The 15210-nt window shown below is 38.9% G+C and overlaps 2 protein-coding genes across 12 annotated transcripts in view; one reads left to right on the forward strand and one right to left on the reverse strand.

Moving 5' to 3' along the window:
* Nucleotides 1–5600, forward strand: part of Lnx1 (ligand of numb-protein X 1) — a 35478-nt gene extending 29878 nt beyond the window's left edge. The window contains exons 9-10 of the mRNA XM_055629176.1: nt 4334–4492; nt 4864–5600. Of these exons, the coding sequence (XP_055485151.1) occupies nt 4334–4492; nt 4864–4999 (295 nt within the window). The 3' untranslated portion in view covers nt 5000–5600. The remainder of the gene's footprint in view (nt 1–4333; nt 4493–4863) is intronic.
* A 615-nt stretch (nt 5601–6215) lies between these two features.
* Fip1l1 (factor interacting with PAPOLA and CPSF1) overlaps nt 6216–15210 on the reverse strand; it is a 56652-nt gene continuing 47657 nt past the window's right edge. For 8 of the 11 annotated variants that reach the window (XM_055629431.1, XM_055629430.1, XM_055629427.1 and 5 more), the window contains 3 exons: nt 10665–10884; nt 7108–7245; nt 6216–6434 (listed from right to left, as the gene is read on the reverse strand). In XM_055629431.1, the coding sequence (XP_055485406.1) occupies nt 6287–6434; nt 7108–7245; nt 10665–10884 (506 nt within the window). In that variant the 3' untranslated portion in view covers nt 6216–6286. The remainder of the gene's footprint in view (nt 6435–7107; nt 7246–10664; nt 10885–15210) is intronic. The other 3 variants (XM_055629434.1, XM_055629432.1, XM_055629433.1) reach the window with 2 other exon arrangements.

The following is a 15210-nucleotide window of genomic DNA, read 5'->3' on the forward strand; positions in this document are numbered from 1 at the left end:
GCCAGGCAGCATACTAGCAGCTATGAATGCTTATGAGCCCCGAGCAAGGGCCAGGGTTTCTCCTGAGTTTCCCATGCTCTCTGCACTCCCCCATCACGTGAGAATCACATACTCTGACTCTGTAGGAAACTAAGGCTCAGAGCAGTCAGGTGACATGCTCACACTGCAAGGAGGAGCTTGCAAGCTGAGCCTACCATTCTTGACATAGTAAGAGAATGCTAAGCTTGTATTTAACTTCGTTAACTTATGTCTTTGTTTTTTACTATAAAGCAAGTTCTGGAGAAGCTCACCAAACAAGAGTCTTGTACCAGGATGGCATAGATAGCTTTCACTGCCACTTATGCTACCATTTCTTGTCATTTTCCCTATCACCTTCCCTGTGTGATTAAACCCCATTAGTCAAAACCCAAATCGCCACGTCATAACAAGAACAGAGTTACTTTTAACACTGTATTGGACATTTGCCCCCAGGCCTACCTATATTTAATATGTAAAATGATGCCTTTTAGTATTTACTCTAACAATGGGGGAGACCCTTCCAAAAAAGCCTAGTATTTCATAAGGTCTGGAACTGCTGCTGAGTAGACACTTACTGATGAAATAATGAGTCCCTTCTTATGTACTAGGAAGCACCTTTTATTGATTTCAGAATCTAGAGGACAAGATATCCCATTAAAAATATCTACTATTATGAACTATGAAAGTAATAACAAGCAGTGAATGTTCTGCAGACGATTACTTAGAGCAGATTTTTTTTTAATTAAAAAAAATTAATTAAAAAAAATTTTTTTATCGCACCTGTATTAGATGAGCTCCTTTCCTTGGTGGTTAAGTATCAGCTAAAGAGATACTTGGCTCATGACCTGAGGAGCACACAGTAGCAGGCATGCATGCAGGGAGAGCATTTTACACAGGAGCCCTAATGTAGGTGCAAAAACTGACCTGACCCAGGAGTCAGTCACAGGAAGAGGCGCTGCATTCTACTCAGATTTTAAATTAGTGGAAATGTTGTAAGTTAGGGCAAAATGTGAAAATACTCAAATAGACAGAGCTAACAAAACGAAGGTAACATGTTGTAGGTCAGAAACCAGTTACACAATCATTTTCTGTCCTCAGGAAATCATTTTCTCTCCTCTCGTTCTCCCAAACTTGGCCATTCTTGTTTTTCTTCTACAAATACATTAATTCACAGACTTAGTGTTTTGGATTTGTGATTAAAATATAAAAATAATGATAAAAACTGTTAAAAAAAAAAAGACATAGGTCAAATTAAGACCAAAGTATTCAATTTTAGTAAATTCTCTATCGGTAAGATAATGCAACAATACGAAGTATGGTGAACATGAACGAATTCATGATCTCTAGTGCACTCACACCTCGGAAGTATCTTATCCAGCAGAAGACATTGTTGAAACTAGTTTGTCCAGTGGACTCAGTTTACATCCTAATGGTCAACTTTTGTTTTGGTTTTTCGAGAGTCAATGCCTCCCTTGTCTTAATAGTCCCCCGTTCTTAAACCCAGGTAGTGTTTCAAAGCCATGTTGAGTAGATGGGTATAAAAGACAGATTAGGGAATTAAAAAAAAAAAAAACAATTAAGATTTAATTTATATGTTTTGTTATTTGTTTTAATTTATATGTTAAGTGTTTTGCCTGTATGTAGGCATGTGTACTACATGTATGCCTGGTGCCTGGGGAGGCCAAAAGAAGGTATCTGGATGCCCTAGAACTGTAGTTACAGATACAGCCATCATGTGGGTACTGGGAACTGATCACAGGTCCTTTAGAAGAGTAGTAACAAGGACCCTTAACTGCTGAGCCATTACTCTAGGCTGAAACCATTTCTTGAGCAGCTCAAGGCTTCTCATACTCAATTTGAGCACTGAAGTTAAATTTGTGAGCCTGACCACAGTCTCACTGGGAAAAATGACTAAAGCCCTTGCCATTCCTTACACCACACTAAGTTTTTCTCAATTAGGCCTAAATTGAGAGAATGAGCTCAGAGCAGGAAAAAAAGCTCACATTTACATCCAGAGGGTAAAGTCACTCAGTCTGAAAGGTTACTAATCAAAGACAGCTGCCAGGTTTCCCAGTGGGGAATGAAGTAATGTGAGCAGGGAAAAAAAAAAAAAAAAAAAATCATCAGTCCCAACTCACCAGTCTGAGTTTTTGCCACTACAACAAAGGCAAATACTCAACATAAAGAAAATAATAAAAGGGTAGGGACATGGATACCTTCTTGAATGGATGCTACAGCATACAAGGATTTTGCATATTCACTGATATTACCCGATGTCAAATGTATGACCTAAGGTGATGCCTTTTCCACTATGAAGAGTCTAGGAAAAGACACACTTGCAATTTAATATTAGGTTAACTAATTTCATGACTTTAGATCCTTGTGTTTATAGCTGGTCAACATCAAATATTTGGATGCTCAAATAAGGCCCACAAAAATAATGAGAAAACAAAAACAGTGGTCCAAAGGATGAGAAGAAACATTAGTTTCAGAGACTGCTATACCTATTTATGTGTTTTAAAAGAGTTATGACTGGAAATTTTGAGCATAGCTCTGAATAGGAATCACCTAATTACTATTTTTCTACCAACCTCCCCCCTAAAAAAAAGAAAAACCCACAAAACCCCCAAACGGGCATATAGCCACCAAGGTGGGAATGTGTGATGCTTTAACTACAGTCAAATAAAGCGGAACTTAGTGTGGTATCCAGTACACCACAGCTCCTACAGGAGGCGTGTGCTACTACTGATAGGTTTATGGCCACAAGGTAAGTACTTAACAGTAAAAATGAGTTTTCATTAAACAAGGTTGTACATGACGTGTATGACAATGTATAAAAAACAAAAATGGGCCTGTTTTATTTCAAATGAAAGCAACAGCATGAAAAAGGTTTTTGTATTAATCAGGGTTCACTAGAGGCACAGACCTGATAGGATGAAATACATATAACAATTATTGAGACTTATTAGAATGGTTTACTGGCTGTCTACCAACAGAAGGTCCAAGAATCTAGTAGTTGCTCAGTCCATGAGGCTAGATGTCTTCTGTATACACTGGAATTCCCAAGAAGTGGTCCCCAAAGCCAGTGAAGGAATGGACTTACCAAGGAGTGCAAGGGCAAAGAGAGCAAGCTTCAATCTTCAAGCTCTTTATATAGCCTGCCATCAGGTGTGCCCAGATTAAAGGTAGATCTTTCAACCTCAAGATATCTGGATTAAAAGTCGGTCTTTCCACTGCAAATGACTTAATTAAGAGAAAATCCTTTCTCTGGTGAACCCAGCCACTTGAGTTTTAGTTAATTCCAGAAGTAGTGAAGTTGCAACCAAGGATAGCCATCAGAGACATTAAATGATGAGAAGGGCCAGCAACTACTGTAATGACCAAGCTTCATTCCTTAACATTTCACAAGATCATTTTTATTGATTATCAAAAAGCAAGTGATTATTTTAAAGTACAGTCTATAAACAAAACATCTTCAATTCTACCAACATAAGAATGCTATCTTCCAGTTAAAGCAATTCCTAGACCATAGACACACATGGTAGACAAGGGACCCTAGAGCAAACTCCAGCTCCCAACACTTCCTTATTGTGATGAGGCAGTTTACACTTAGCTCTAACTCTGCTCTAACAGCCAAGACTATCCCAGTTGAAGACTCTACTGATTATCAGGCCAGCTGTGGTCTGTCCTTCTTCCATTCCCTTTGTACTTTCTGCTTCAGTTTATGCCATGTTGGTTTTCTTCCTACAACAACTGTTCTACTATTTTTGTCCCAGTTTCCATTTGTTTTATGTCTACAGTTTCCTGCAAGTTTATGTGAGTATAAACCTGTATTTTCTAGGGGCCAATAGAAATTCTACAAGTTAAGGAAGCCCGTTAGCATACGTTATTTTCCTTGTGACTAATCACTAATTCAGAGGATGTTTGTCTTTAGGAATTATGTAAACCCACAAGCATATAAAAATTATATTCCCTCAGTACCTTCCACTGTGGCTTATCATTACTAGTATTAAGGCATATCCAACTTTTGGCTCATGCATTACTGTGTCCTTAGCCAAAGCCATGACCATCTTTCTCAGTAGAGATACAAACAAAACATAATACTAAGTCCTTTTGGTGAAAATATACTTAACTATAGCAAAGCGAGACCAAATACAAACACTGGCTACGAGCATAAAAGATTCTATCATTTATTTCTGAGGGAGACATACACACAGTACTTTTCACTTTTTAAGTGCCCCCCCCCCAAAAAAAAAAGTGATGAAGTGACAACTAGGAATTCAGCTGTACATACACTAATTATATTCTGTTTCAGGTACTTATACAACTGTAAAGATGTGATATTACGGAGGAACACAGCTGGAAGTCTGGGCTTCTACATTGTAGGAGGCTATGAAGAATACAGTGGTAACAAACCTTTTTTTATCAAATCCATTGTCGAAGGAACACCAGCATACAACGATGGAAGAATTAGGTAATAATTACTTAGCAAAAATATTCAAGTATTTTGTTTTATACATGTAAAAACTTGCCCCCCACCCCTGAAAGAAAGCATATATTATACTTTCTTGAAGAGTGAGAAATTAAAACATGAGTGAACTAGTTAGGTAGTAACAAACTCAAAATTATAACCGACCATGGTCCCATATTGCAATCTCCTATACTACTTAATATACCTTCTAACACAAGCTGCCTGGAGCTTGGAGAATTTAAGTGAAGAGGGGAAAATCTAATTAGAATTAAAATGGACAACTACAGCAAACACTAGGACCACCCAGATCCACTTTGAGTAACTTCAGCTATGACGTGACTCTGATCACAACCCTGTGGTTTTATTTACTTTAGGTGTGGTGACATTCTTCTGGCTGTCAACGGTAGAAGCACGTCGGGCATGGCACATGCTTGCTTGGCAAGGATGCTCAAAGAACTGAAAGGGAGAATTACTCTCACTGTTGCTTCTTGGCCTGGTACTTTTTTATAAAATCAACGCTGGATCTTAGAAAAATCACAGATAGGCTAAGTAAAACTGTATTTATCTTGTCAATTTTTCTATTTAAAGAATATATTGTAAAAAATGCCAGAAAAAGTATGACATTATGAAAGCAAGTTGCACCTCAGAGAACGTTCTCAAAAATAAAAACTCATGATAGTTTTTATTTGGTGTGGAGGATTTCTCATCACTCCAGATCTTTAAGTTTATATTTTTTTATTCAATAAAAGGCCCATAAAAACTAAAATGGTTTGTATGCCACACTTAATTTAAATCAGTTGAAAATGCGGTGTAAGTGGAGTTCAAGAAGGGGCACATTGTGGGCACTTAAATTTAATGGCAGAGGATTTAAAGGAGAAATAAGTATTTCTAAGTGACAGCTGTCCACTTACTTGTGGCTCTCATCCTTGCACACACCAGTTCCCTGCCCCACTCTCTGCAATCCCTCCCGGGATCAGTTTGGATTTAAAGCTTGGTTTTAATAAGAAACAACTGATCTAATATAGTACTGTCACTGAGTTTATTTTTTCTCTTAATACGGAAACAGTGTTGCCCCCCCCCCCCCAAAAAAAAGACCCACATTCTATTCTGCCATTGAGCCTTGGAAAACATGTTAACAGCAGCCAAAACCCACCATGATCCTTGCTCAAGCAGATGACCATGAAGTGGTCCAACGCCGTGCCAGTTAAGTGTGTCTATACTCACGACTGCTGGGAAGCATGTAAGACATGCCACAGGGGCCACCCAAATGCCTCATACCATTTTTTATTTTAGATATAGAAACAGTCCATTCAGTTCCCAAGGACTCAAATCCAGAACACTGAAAAACTGCTAGCAAAACCGTGACATCAGGATGTGTCCAAGTTCGTGAACACGCAGGAGTGTCACAGCAGTAAGATGAAGCCTGGCTTCGCTTCAGGAGGGGTCTTCTGCAGCACCTCTTCTGTGACAGTACCCCACTACCTAGAAAGTGAGCCAGGGTGAGCCCTTGACCTTCACCACGCTGTGTACACACAGCCAGCCTTGCTCTAAATCCCCTGCTGACTCATTCACATTACCTTTTTGGATATAGAGTCATTTCTTTTTTCATTCTTTAAATATTACAAGACAAAGATTCTTAATTTAACACAAAAAAAATGCATACTTTTATTTTGGAAACGAAAAAGTTAACGTTTCATTCTAACAGAACAAGATTAAAGGTATGTGTCTTAAACATTATCCAGAAAAATAAGATTTTTAGCATCTATTCCTGGGACTAGCACACATAAGAGGCTGAGCCTACTCAGCAGGCGCGGCTTCAGTGCTCTCCTGTTCAGGGACGGGCTCACTGCCAGCCTCTTTTCCTTCTTTGCTTCTTTTAGATTTTTTATGCTTGTGTCTCCTGTGACTGTCCCCTTCTTCACTTTCATGACGACGTCTACTGTTACTGCAGGAAAAGGATTGTGTTTAAATGCTTCAGTAATAGATGGTGACAAAAACAATCTGGTCTAAATAATCAATGTAAGCCTGGATGGAGGATAAACCCATTTGTTTTCTGAATGAACACATTTTGCAGAACTATTTTGTGTGAGATTTTATACATAGAATACGTCATAGGGTTATCTTCACCCATACCATCCCAGAACCCATTACTTTGTTCTGAAAGATTTACTAATAATAAGAAACTGAAGCATAACTTGGAATAGAAAATACTATTTTATAGGGTGAATTTTCAGTTACAGTGGGCACCAAAATTGATTCTAATTTTTTTGTTTTAAAACTGCAGGCCTTCAATTTTGTCTTTAAACCAAACAGCACTTTAATATTTTATTATTAAGACTGGCTCATATGCCCTAATTTCTATCAAAGAGATAATGTAAAACAAACAAAAACCACCAAGGTACCTTATGTTTAATTCCATGCTAATTTTGTCTTGGAGATAGTAAAAGAAATGCAAACTGTTAATTTAAAAATTGCTGGCGCTCATAGGAAGGAGCTACGACAGATTGTTCTTGGTCTTTCAGTTAAGTCTAGTGGTTGGCAACTTGAAAGTCTGTGTCATGTGTGCCATGTTCACCCCCCCCCCCCCCCCCCCCACTGGACACTATTAAAGAACAAACCTGCGAGAGGACTTGTGTCTGGTCTCTTCTTTCTCCCTGTGCCGCCGCTCTCTGTGCCGCTCTTCTTTTTCCCGACTTGCTCTATGGCGCTCGTAGCCTCTTTCTGCATACTCCCTGTATCTGTACCGCTCCTCGTCACTGCAATGGAAGTGGAAACACTGATAGCAGGGCTACTAATTCAGCTGACTGCGAGAGGACAAGCTTTTGAAGCCTAACAGAAGCCTGCACACCGACTTCTGCTGGCCGGACAGATTAGTGACATATCTAACTTAGGAAAGCCACAACACTAGAGTAATGGCGCCCTGTTACAGGTGCTTTGTGCTACCAAACTTTAGTGATGAGTTATGTCACACACATTTTATTTCTGGAAAAAAAAAGACCGGTAATTAATTGATTACATTTTAATCAGCAGGTTTATCTCCCTCCCATTTTATAGTTATTAAATGTAAAATAACCTGTGATTAATATAAAAAATTATTAAATGTATTTGTGTATCTCAGCTATCTACAAAAAAAAAATAAAAATCTTATTTGCAAGAATATGTGGCTCACAGTGGCTTCCACAGGAGACAACAGATAATAGGTAAAATTTTTAAATGTTTGCTGTGTACTAGCAGCAACAGTACAACTTTGAAGTGCAGAGAATAAGCACGAAGAAAAAAATGACATCAACACCTGCATTCCCACACAGAACATACAAACTAGAGAGCCTAGTGACTTCATCTATATCATCTATGTGCTAAAGAGGACACGTGGCTAAAAACCTCAAATGTATGAATACAGTTACAGCTCTACTTTCTGATTTTGGATAGAACTACGGAGACTCACAAAACAGAACCGACTGCCAGAGTTAACAGGTCCCCCCCCCCCATCTTTTATATCTATCAACGATATTCTCATTTTATCAGTCCTTTAAGTCTTTTTTTTTTCCTTCTTCTGTTCTCAGTATGTAGCCCATGCTGGCACTGACTTCATCTTGTTGCCTCACCTTTCTGAATGCTAAGAGCACACACGTACTCCCATGCTTTTTTTTTCCCTTTTGTATTTTGCATGGAAGTTAAGATTTAAAAAACAAAACAAAACAAAAAAAAAAAACTAGTATCAGAAAATTCTGTTCTTTAGAATAAACATATTTTAGAATACTGCTAAAAGCTTCAGTTTCTAAAACCATGTTCAATATAATTAAGCAATGTGTAGCAACAAGATGTTCAAGAATCTGGGTGGGGAAGAGACTGAGTAAGCCCAGGCTGTACAAAAGAACAAAGCATGTAAAACATGTCATAAAAACATGTTTTAATACACACAGATGTCTATATCCATGTATGGGTATACCCCCCCCCCCAAGGAGCATGTCATTGATAGGCAGTATACAGTGGCAGCATATACATGAATGCCCAGCACATTCTGAGCCTGTGCCACTTCTAATGCTGGAACTTCACCCCTTTAAATGTGTTTTCTCATCTGTAACTGACAATCTTATTCAGTTTCTATAAAACCAACAATAATACTTAAAGTGCTTGGTGTGAGAGCAGGCAATCAATAAATGGAATTCTTGGGCCAGAAAGGATGGCTCAGTAGGTAAAGGCACTTGCTAAGCCTGACAACTTAAGTTTGATCCCCAGGTTCCATATTGCAGAATGACGAGCATGTGCACACACACAGAACAGTAATAGATGGAATTCTTCAAATAATTCAGGACTTAAAATTTCAGAAGCAGACCATTTCCTACAAAGGCTTCCAATAATCTCTCTCCAAGGTAAAGCAAACCAGCATAGTGACAAATGAATATTACAATTAACTCTATCAACAAATGAGGTTTTCTTTGCAATGACTCCAACTAAGCTCATACAAAAGTAATGAAGGGCAATTATTTCACAATTCTGTCATTTGTAGTCAATGTCATTTGCTACCTTTGGGGCCTTTGTAGGCAGTCATGTGAGCAACAGACTGCTGTGCTGGGGAGTTGGCCCTTCATGAAAACAGTGGCCCCTTCTCCATCCCTGTCTGATAAGTGTCCCAGTGCAAAGGTTTCTCTGGGCCTGGAGCTCATTAGAGTGTATTTTCTAACATCCTACAGCAACTCGGCTTCTCTCTGGTCCACAATTAAACTGGCTTAAAGACAGCTGTTAAAACTGCTCTCTAGTTTTCAAAACAATGATGCTGTAATTTGTATTGTGACACATTTTGTGCAGTTTGCTAAATTTTAGAATACTGTTGCCGTTGGAAACAATCAGCTTTTACTTCCCATGTATATCCCCCGGTACAGGTTTCTCCCAGGACAATTCAGAGCACACAATTCTTTTACCTTTTGCTTTTCAGGCCTTAGCTTTTACTCAAATCTAAGTAATGCCCTAGAGTTCAGTAACCAGAAAAATAAAAACATGGTTTAACCACTAATGCTTTCCAGCTTAGCAGAAACTCAGTAGCCTGTGTGTGCTTGCGTGTGTAACGTGTGATGCTACAATCTTCTCCCTGCGAATTTCTGTACAGAGACACCCGACTATGACACTCCCACTTTACAGACACATTTCGGCTACATTAAAACCAGTCAACTTCCTGAAAAAATCCTGTCCTTGACCTTAATCAGAACTGTGCACTTGAGTGGCTGCGGCCACCCACTTACATGTGCATACCTTGCCATTGTTTATGGAGTTGGTCAGTGAAATGGATTAAACACCTACTATGTATAATTCACAAGCAACTTCTCCAGTTCCTTGTCATACACTCTTTGACTAAGAAATCTAGTCCTAGTCAGCTTAACAGCACTGTGAAATTTCATTTGTAAAGACAATGTATGAATATTTATGTATGTTTAGAATACAGCACTATTTCTGGCTTAGAACAGGATTCAAAATGTGAGTCACACAAATGAAAGAATTTTTAAAAGTCAACTGCATGGAAAGGAAAAAGGTGAAAGTTAACAGATTATACAGATAAATGTTGGCATTTAGTTATACAGTTTGTTAAGTATTATTTCTGGAGGAAGGAAAGCAGTGTACCAATTCAGAGCATAGTATTTTGGTTTTCACAACCTTTTACCCCTACAGGACCTGTGCTTATGAGGTAAGGTAACTTGCTGCTCTGCAAGACACCTTGAGAATTCCTTTAGAAATGTGGCACAAAAATAAAAATTCAGGCGTACACAAAGAACCTCAGCTGTTAACATTAGGTTATTTATACTTTAAAGAATGGATATGATACTTAGTAAATCAAGGTATTTTTAACTCAAGATACGTATTTAAAAATGGTAATTTTATTTTAAAATAATACACACATTAGGAATGTATATGAATTACCTAATTAAACTTATAAAGTTATATTTAGGTGACAAGACAGAAATCTGTGGGGGGGGATATAAAATTCCCTTAAGGGCCATGATTTACAAATTGCTGCTTGGGTGGGATGTCATGGGAATCCCCAACAATGAAATGAGTATGATTCCAAAAAGGCCTTCCTCACCACACCTTGAGCATTCCTTTCACAGTGAACTGGAATTCACTTCCTCACACCAAATAAAACTGCAAAGTAAGAATGAAGTGTGCTGCAGAGCCCACGAACCTGTTGAAAACACTTGGAGTGGGGCTATGGTCCCGCTCCCGCTCCCTCTCTCGGGTCCGCTCTCTTTCTCTGTCTCGGTCTCGTTCTCGCTCTCTGTCTCTGTCTCTCTCTCGGTCTCGGTCTCGGTCTTTCTCTCTCCGTGCATAATAGTCCCACTGCTTGGTGGTGTCCACAAGGCTAGGCCACGAAGGAGCAGAACTGGTAAGGTGGGGAAAGGCAACTAAAGAAAACAGGAAAAAGCACAGTGAAAACAAAGGTTATGGTACTTACTCTTATTCTCTCTCCTTTTTAAATATATGTTTTTTATTTATTACACTTTATATCCCAGCTGTAGCCCCCACCCTCATCCCTTCCCAATCCTGCCTTCTGTCACTCTTATTCTCTTTATTTGGCAAGAATAAGAATTAAACCACAAAGTTTCCAATATTAAAAAGAGAAACAAGATGACACTGGGACATTTTTGAACTATTACAAGAAAATGAGATACAGAAATTACATTTAAAGAGTTAGGTATAGCTCACTGAGTGAACACTTGCATAACATGCACAAGGCAATGGATTCAATACCCACGTCTACAGAAACAACACCAAAAACCTTTTTAAACAATAAAACGAAGACATTTGTAAACAATAACAAAAGCAAAGCAAAACTTATTATCCAAAACAAAAAAGGAAAATTATTTTAGAAAAAAGACTTAAGATGAAAGAGTAACTGAGCAAATAAACAGGAACTACATATTCCTTTTAAGAATAAAGTAATGAACCCCAGTAAGCTACAAGAGAAACCTAAGAAGTATCATCTCTGCATTGATTAAGAGCATTCATGTATAATTTCATTACATATTATTAAATATGCATAGCAAATTTTAAGAGAAACCATCACAAAAATGGAGATGTTTTCACATAAAGAATAAACAGCAACAACTAGTAGTTGAGCTAGGAAGTCCTGCGAAGGATGGAAAAAGCAATATATGAAACATCCCAATAGCCGTAATTAAAAGCACCACTGAGTTCATCAGGTACAGGACAGTTTATTAAGTTTCACTTTTAAAAGTCTATCTTTTTGAGGGCTGGAGAGATGGTTTAGCAGTTATGAACACTGGCTGTTCTTCCAGAGGACACTAGTTTATTTCCCAGCACCTACGCAGCAGCTTACCACTGTCTGTAACTCCAGACGGGCATCTGATGACCCCTTCTGGTATCCATGGGCACTACATGCATGTGGTACATAGACATATATGTAAGCAAAGTACCCATAACATAAAGTCTTTTGTAAAAGTCCATACATATTCTGAATACATGGTACATGTACACAAATACATGGGAAAAGGATTTGAGGGCAGCGGCTTCATGAGGATGAAGAGGTTAAAAAGGGGTTAAAAGTACTGGCCAGTATTCCAGAGGACCCAAGTTTGATTCCCAGCACCCACATGACAGCTCACAACTATCTTAACTCCAGCTCTAGGGGATATGACTCCCTCTTCAGGTTTCTATGGACAGCAAGGATGCTTGCAGTAGATACACAGACAGACATATTGGCAAAACACCCATTCTCAAAGTAAATTTTAAATATTTCTTAAAAAGAGAAACTGCGGGCCTATTATCAAGTTCTGGATCTTAGGGAGAATGCTCTCCAGGAGGACTGTGGGTCACAAATCTCTTCTTTCAGTCATTTCTGGCAGGTGAATGGTTTTGCTTCACAACTCCACCACACAAGGCTTATGAGTCATGGCTTTGTTTAAGTTATGGATGGGAACCTCCAAATTTATGAGCCAAAATTTAAAAAGAAAAACAAAAAGGTTGTCACCTAATATTCCTGCAAAACTTAATTTTAAACTAGGTCTCGTCATATGCTGTCTTCAAATCATATCCAGAAAACATCATTTTATGTTGCTCAGGGGTATGAAAATGAATTATACATTATAAAAAGAAGAAGGTAAAGGTAAAACAGACTGCAAAGAAGCTGTGTGTGTTGTCTTTATTGTAAAGCTTCACTTGGCTAGAGTAAGGAAAGTCTTCCTCTCCATTAATAATTTTTACAGTTCACTTCCTAATTCAATGCTTGCCCCAGGTGGAGAGCTGGGAGGATAGACAGTAACATTTCTTGCTTCCTAAGAATAGAAACAAACACCTAACATTCTGGAAAAAAAAAAGAAAAAAAAAAAGTCCTTAATTAGAAGGAGAAAGCTCTACAAAATTACTGGGTCAATAATCTCAAGAACGACTTTCTGATACGGGCTAGTCATTGTGTTTCATTTGTCCCCAAACACATAGCAGACCAAGTGACAGAAACTCTTGATGCCATAAAAAGGTAAAACAAGGTAAAACAAACAAACAAACAAACAAACAAACAAACAAACAAATGAAACAAAAGAACTCAATGAGCATTATCATAGGTAGTGTGCTAAATTTGAACTCCAGCTTCAAGGAAAAGATTTTAATTCATCCAAGGTTACCTAAGATAAGTTGAACCCAAGACACAAATCTTAGAGCCTATGCTTCAACAATTACTTTTATTGCGTTAGGGGTACAGAAGAGAGAGGGAGTTTGTACCCTGCTGGAGATGGTGATGACTGTGAAAATGATGGCTAACACTGGGACACTTGGCAAAGAGCAGGACAAGGTGCTTCAAGATGATCCCGAGGCTTAAGGGAATGCTTTCCCTTCAGTTTAATGACTGAAGACTTCCAAAGAGCTTATGACTATAGAGAGGGCAGAGTGAGGTTCCAACCTAGGTAGAATGGCTAGAAGAGGAACACAGCCATAAACTACCGTTGGGGGATTGAAAGCAAAGGTAACTAACACAATTTGGATCCGAAAGACCCTGTAAGAGCTTGTTAAAGATAATTCAGAAGCATATCACCAGGACACAGATTCTACCACAGAAATCCCTTTAAAATCCATTAAAATCCCCTCCACCTTCAATGGAGGAAACAGGGCATTATAGTGTCTACCTCTGGATTTCACCCAGAGACCAGAACATGCTACTCTGAAACACATCCCAAGAATGATATTGAGGTAACAGCAACTGAGAAGGCAACACATATCTAAGAAAAGCTTCCTACTCTCCATTTGCCCACAAGCAGGAAATCAAATACACAAAGGCTCAGGTCTATCTCTTGCTCTCTTTAGTAGAAGAATGAAAACAGATCATTGGAGACTATTAGCCTGGAGACCCACTATTAGCTGGGAGACCCACTACCAGCTCCCTTCTTTATTACTGGCTTTATTTCCTTATCCTTTCAGTAGCAGGGATTGAACCCATGCCCTCATACATGCTGGTCAAACATTTTATCATGGAACCACAGCCTGAGCCATTTATCCAGTCAGTTAGTTAAAACCAATGAGTTTATGAGAGTTACTTAGGAGCATGGATGGTGTATTATTTACAGGCACATAAAAAGTAGACCATTTACCGACTGCTATGAAATACCTGAGCAACCAGCTGCACACATATCCTTAGGAGAAGGTGGGGCCTCTCGGGAGCGTCTTCCTCCACTATGGAATGTTGACAGGCCCCGTCATTACAGGTCATCACAGCTGCTGTGAGTTCAGGTGTGAGTGCAGTGGCCCTGTCATGCTCGGAAGACAGTGCTTTACCATATCCCACCCTATCTCCTTCAATGTTGTATGACTCTTCCAAGGGTGATACAGATGGCCATTGAGCAACAGACATTCAACAAGCACCTTTAGATCTTTCATTTGCTGTCTTTGGTACAAATGCTCTATAATCCAGACTTTTCTAAGCTTCTGTATCTTTCATGTCACACCAGTGACACAAGCTCCTAATATGCTTTTCTCTTGCTGTCTTTGGGAGTTGTTTCACTTAAGAACTGTGTGCAGTTTTGTTTTCCCCATCCACTGACATGTACACTATCCCATGCAGGAATTCGGGGCTTCAGTGGAGAAAGTACCTGCAGAGAGGACTATGACTAGAAAGCTCAAGGGGAGCCTGAATGGCACATACCCTTAGCTCCTGAAGTGGTAGCATTCTATGAGAAACCTGACACTCTATAAGTCATCCTACTATGGCAGAAGGTGCAATTAAATGGCATCACAATGCTACAGGAAAATCTGTCATAAAAGATGCAATATACAGTAAACTCCGCTGCAGTGTTAAGAAGTTACCACAGCCATTCTTAGCAGCCACCACGCTCACAGAAGCAAAACTCTTCATAAGCAAAACAATTATGAGTCACCTAAGGGCTAAAGTCATCACTAACATTTTTTAGCAAAAACAGCAGCAGCAGCAACAACAACAACAACAAAAATTAATGGCTTTACGCTCCTTGAAACTGTTACTGAACACTTACAGAGCATAATATAAACAAACACTGCATTTTTACGCATGAGAAAATAAAAAGCTTTGCACAATGTGTCTTATCATGTTTGCTTTATTGTGGCAGCCGGGAAACCAAACTTGCCTCCAAAGTAAGCCTATAATGCTGGGTACCATCATAAGCTTCTACAAGTTAAAAAAAAAAAGAGGGGGTATCTGAGGGGCACAGACAAGGAAGACATGCACATTGCTCACAAAAAAATAAGGT

The sequence above is a fragment of the Psammomys obesus genome, unplaced genomic scaffold (genome assembly GCF_907164565.1).
Source record: "Psammomys obesus unplaced genomic scaffold, mPsaObe1.curated_primary_1811, whole genome shotgun sequence".
Classification (NCBI taxonomy): domain Eukaryota; kingdom Metazoa; phylum Chordata; class Mammalia; order Rodentia; family Muridae; genus Psammomys; species Psammomys obesus.